The 5,179-nt window shown below is 41.7% G+C and overlaps 1 protein-coding gene across 1 annotated transcript; it reads left to right on the top strand.

Moving 5' to 3' along the window:
* The first annotated feature begins 290 nt into the window (after nt 1-290).
* On the top strand, nt 291-4,804 carry LOC141522110 (basic helix-loop-helix transcription factor scleraxis-like). The gene is made up of 2 exons (XM_074235234.1): nt 291-764; nt 3,113-4,804. Exons 1-2 carry the CDS (start codon nt 291-293, stop codon nt 3,134-3,136), a joined length of 498 nt encoding a protein of 165 aa, XP_074091335.1. The 3' UTR covers nt 3,137-4,804.
* The last annotated feature ends 375 nt before the right edge of the window (nt 4,805-5,179 follow it).

The following is a 5,179-nucleotide window of genomic DNA, read 5'->3' as shown; positions in this document are numbered from 1 at the left end:
GAAGCGAGGAACAGGTGCGTCCCCCGAAGGCTCCGGGAAGCTCCCCTCTTGGCCACCTTCCCTCCCGCTAACCCCAGAGCCCCCCCCCGACCCTGGCTTCCAGCATCCTCCTGATCCTAGAGGCTATTCCAGAGGGCATTGCTCCTGCAGGAGAGCCTGGGGGCCGTCGGCCTGGGGCGCAGAGGGCAGCTGCTGCAACAGTGACATGGAGCTGAAGGGCGGTCGGGGGGAGGAAGAGGAGGAGGAAGAGGAAGAGGAGCGGGGCCAGCCCGGGTAGGCACAGCGGGGACATGAGGTCCCCGTCCGAGCCTCGGGGGCGCAGCTGTGGCAGCGGCGGCAGCGGGAGGACCCAGAAGCCCCCCCACCCAGAGAAGTGCCCTCGCCTCCAGGGTAAGAAGAAGCGCAAAGCGGGCCGTGCGGGCGGCTTGAGCCGGCAGCGCCAGGCTGCCAACGCGCGGGAGAGGGACCGCACTCACAGCGTCAACAGCGCCTTCAGCGCCCTGCGCACCCTCATCCCCACCGAGCCGGCCGACCGCAAGCTCTCCAAGATCGAGACCCTGCGCCTGGCAGCCAGCTACATCTCCCACCTGGCCAACGTGCTCTTGTGCCCCCCCGAGGCGCTCGGGGGTGCCCAGGCCCGCCGCCCGCCGCACTACCTGCCCTGCCTGCGGGGCAGCGACCGGGGTGCGGGGGGCGGCTCCTACGGAACCGTAGCAGCCCCGCGGCCCATCTGCACCTTCTGCCTCAGTCACCAGAGGAGGGTGGTAAGGATGGCCCCTCACTCCTGCTCCAGGGGGGGACCAGAGAGCGGAGACAGAGATGGAGGCGACAGACAGACAGACAGAAAGTGGCACAGATCCTTAGTGACGGAGAAACAGACCGAGACGCCGAGACAAGGAACACACAGACAGATTAAGAGAAAGACAGAAAGCAAAGTAGGAAGGAGGGAAGGAAGGAAGGAAGGGAGGGAGGGAGGGAGGAAGGGAGGGAGGGAGGGAGGAAGGAAGGAAGGAAGGGAGGGAGGGAGGAAGGAAGGAAGGAAGGAAGGAAGGAAGGAAGGAAGGAAGGAAGGAAGGAAGGAAAAGGAAGGAAGGAAGGAAGGAAGGAAGGAAGGAAGGAAGGAAGGAAGGAAGGAAGGAAGGAAGGAAGGAAGGGAGGGAGGGAGGGAGGGAAGGAGGGAGGAAGGAAGGAAGGGAGGAAGGAAGGAAGGAAGGAAGGAAGGAAGGAAGGAAGGAAGGAAGGAAGGAAAAGGAAGGAAGGAAAAGGAAGGAAGGAAGGAAGGAAGGAAGGAAGGAAGGTAAAGGAAGGAAGGAAGGGAGGGAGGAAGGAAGGAAGGTAAAGGAAGGAAGGAAGGAAGGAAGGAAGGAAGGAAGGAAGGAAGGAAGGAAGGAAGGAAGGAAAAGGAAGGAAGGAAGGAAGGGAGGGAGGGAGGGAAGGAGGGAGGAAGGGAGGGAGGAAGGGAGGGAGGGAGGGAGGGAGGAAGGCAGGAAGGAAAGAAGGAAGGAAGGAAGGAAGGAAGGAAGGAAGGAAGGAAGGAAGGAAGGAAGGAAGGAAGGAAGGAAGGAAGGAAGGGAGGGAGGGAGGGAGGGAAGGAGGGAGGGAGGGAAGGAGGGAAGAAGGAAGGAAGGAAAGAAGGAAGGAAGGAAAAGGAAGGAAGGAAGGAAGGAAGGAAGGAAGGAATTAATTTAACTCTCTCATCCCACCCCCCCCCAACAAGAACACACTAGTCCCCTCACTATCATCACCATGAATCAAAATTAGTTTTACCCTTTTATCACCAGGATCAGCTCTGAGGATCAATGTTCAAAGCATATTAAAATATCAGTATGACCAACTTTATAACTTCTTATCTGTAAAATGATGAGTTGGATTAGGGAGTATTTAACCCTTCTAATTCTAAATCTATAACTTCTATAACGTTTTCTATTCCCCAAGTGAGGATAAATAATCTGACAAAGAATGAGCCTTTTTTCAAAGTCTCATTAAAAAATTTAAAGCTTTTCTTTAAAAATAAAAAATAAACTTCCCTGTAAAATTCAAGACCTTACAGTTGCTGTGGCAGTTTAATACATCAACAATTTTTCTTTTTAGGGCAGGGATTCGTAATCGTGTGTGTGTGTGTGTGTGTGTGTGTGTGTGTGTGTGTGTGTGTGTGTGTGTGTGTGTGTGTGTGTGTGTGTGTGTGTGTGTGTGTGTGTGTGTGTGTGTGATGGACCCCTTAGGCAATCTCTTTGAAACCTAGGAACCTCAGAATAATGTTTGTGGTCTACATTCATAATTGAAGGAAATGCTAAATTTCAGCTAGAGGTTAGTGAAAAATAAAAATGTAATTATTTTTCCCAGTCAGGTTCACAGACATTCTGAACTCTAGCCATGGATGCTATGGTTTCCTACTTGAAAGACCTTGTTTTAAGAGCTTTAGAGTCTGAAAGCAGTCTCTTGTGGCTTTCCAGTCTAACTTTTCATCTAGTGTGGCCTAGGGGAACTTTTCTTTTTTGAAGAAAATAAAATATGCCAAAAGTTTAGAATTCCCTGAGAAACAAACAAACATACTAGTCTCTTATTCTTCCCAGATGCTCCCTGTGACTCCCCTAGATTACCCTCCAGCATGCATTAATATGCTACTGAAATGATAAGAACACTTGTCATTTGCACTAGTGATTCCTTGACCACTTTAGCTTTGAGACCTGCTTTTGACTCTCTAGGAATTAATTGTATTCACCAGTTTCATTTACAGGCACTTGTGAAATCAGAAATGCATTTTGATTTCTCCTATTTTTATATTTTATTATTTAATCCATCTTAAATTTTTTTTCTCTGACCATAAAACTTATCAAATTTGTTCCTTCAATGTACAAACAATTGCCCAGTTTCCATTTCTAATTCCTCCCCTCCCCATCATTTCACAACTTTGCTTTCTAGACATTCCTTCAATAAGACTTTTCACACATTTACATTCAATTTCAATGATCCACTTGAAGCAGATTGGATATCTCAAAATATTTTCAGCTTTAAGAAAGACAAAAGTCAAAATGTTTTCAGAATTTAATTGTTACCGTTACCTGATCTTCCTAGATTCTCTCTAATTTGCATTTTCTGTGCCCTTTTGCAGTACAAAGAAGTGGAGAAGCAATGATCTGCTTAAAGTGTATGTGGACAATCCCTCAGATGCGAAGTTTTACTGAATAATGAAATGATTTTTGGAAGTTCTTGGCACCTACAGAATATTTTTACATGAAATACATTAAATTATGTACAGAAGTCATGTTTTGACACATGTATGGAAAAAATTATGGGTCATACTATTATATTGTGACAAATTTATTCAAGTTATTCTGCAAATGAAACTTTATACTAGGGGCAAAAGTTGCACCTGGTGTGGCAGCTATTTTAGTGCCAGAAATGTTAAATGTACCCATCTTAGTTCTGATACTTAGGGCTTGAAATATAGGCCACAGGATGAAACTTGAGCTTTGAGACTTGCAAAGTTTTCTGTCCATGGGGACTGTCAAAACATCATCATTGACTCAGTCTTGAACGAATATCAACCTGGGCAAAGTCAACCTCCCATTTTTCCTAGCTCTATACTCCAACTTTTATCATGGTGGAAGAAGGAAATCAGAATATATATCATCAATATTTTTTTCCTCTTCAAGTGAAAGAAAGAAGAAAATGGTTAAGGGTTATCTAATGAGGAAAATAGATCCACTATCTCTGCCAACCCCAAAATGTCACAGAGCAAAGTTAACAGTCACTGTTTAAAATAATGTTGGCTATAACTGGATAAAGTGACAATGACCTCTTCATTTTAAAATTGCCCTCTAAAGTCATCATTAAAAACATTACATTATATATTTTAAGCTTGATCAGATACAACACATTTTAAATTCCAGCCAAGTTATGCCACCTGCTGTGTCTCCTGGGTGCTTCATTGGCAGTCTGGTCTTCTCAGAGTTACAAAGAATACTAAATAAAGTATCCTTGCAGATAGTCATGTACACTGGCAAAAAGCAGATAGGAGCAAGAATAAATACAGATCAAATGATTTCATTTCCAAATCTCTCAATCAATGTACTTCATATGTGTTCAAAATCAAACTAAGTATTCTAAGAGATAAATCCATGTTTTATTATTATTATATAGTATTGCATAATGGCTATACAATATTATATACTATTAGTCATATTTTATAATATATTATTGCATATCATATTTTACATTGCACAGTATTAATTAGATCATATTACATCAATAATATATAATGATATTAATATTACAATTTCCTCTCTCAAGTAAATTATACTTAACTGGGGAAACAAGACTAGCCAACATGAAATGATAAAAATTACATTTAAAAATTGAATAATGTAATCAGAGTCATAGTGTACCATATAGATGATATCTGGAACTATAAAAAAGCAAGGGGGGAAAAACAAAAACTATGACCTGGCTAGAGGAGGGATCATTCACTAGACATTTTGCCAGATTTGGTCATGATACACTGATGAAAAAAGAAAAGTATGAAAACATTATACCTATATTAGATGGGTTCTTACTTCTCAAACTTCTTGAACTTCTGAGTTTGTTTTCTGGCAGAGAAACAACAAAGTGCATTTTCAGTGCTTTATTTAAAAACATCTTAAATGAGATAATGTATGTAAAAGACTTTGGAAGTTTTAATGTGTTATAAGAATGTCAGTTACCGGCTATTTATTTATAAAATTCATTATTTAAAATATATTTTTATGAACAATGTAAAAACTTTTTGATCAATCATGAAAAGAAGAACAAAAGAATACAATAAAACTCCACTTCAAATGTCATGAAAATAAAATAATACAAATATAATAAAGATTTGATCTTCAACATTGAAATGTCCTAATTTTCATTTCTTTCCATATTAGAAAAAAATCAAGAATCCTTAACACTCTACTAGATGCATAGTGATTATTCAATATAGTGGGACTTAAATGAAATTATAAAGAACTTTTATAAAACAATGATGCCTTTTTTATATTATGTGTAACTCATAAACATTAACTAATTAATCCATTTTCAGTGCCACAAATTCAAGTTTTGTCATATCTGAAATGTAACTCTGCTGTTGTATGGGGCAGATTTCTCATATAGACTACAAAGATCTAATTCTATTATATTATCTAATTCTATTATATTATCA

The sequence above is a fragment of the Macrotis lagotis genome, chromosome 1 (assembly GCF_037893015.1).
Source record: "Macrotis lagotis isolate mMagLag1 chromosome 1, bilby.v1.9.chrom.fasta, whole genome shotgun sequence".
NCBI classification, from domain to species: Eukaryota; Metazoa; Chordata; class Mammalia; order Peramelemorphia; family Peramelidae; genus Macrotis; species Macrotis lagotis.
Note: the sequence above shows the minus strand (reverse complement) of the source record. Positions and strands in the feature narration are given on the sequence as shown.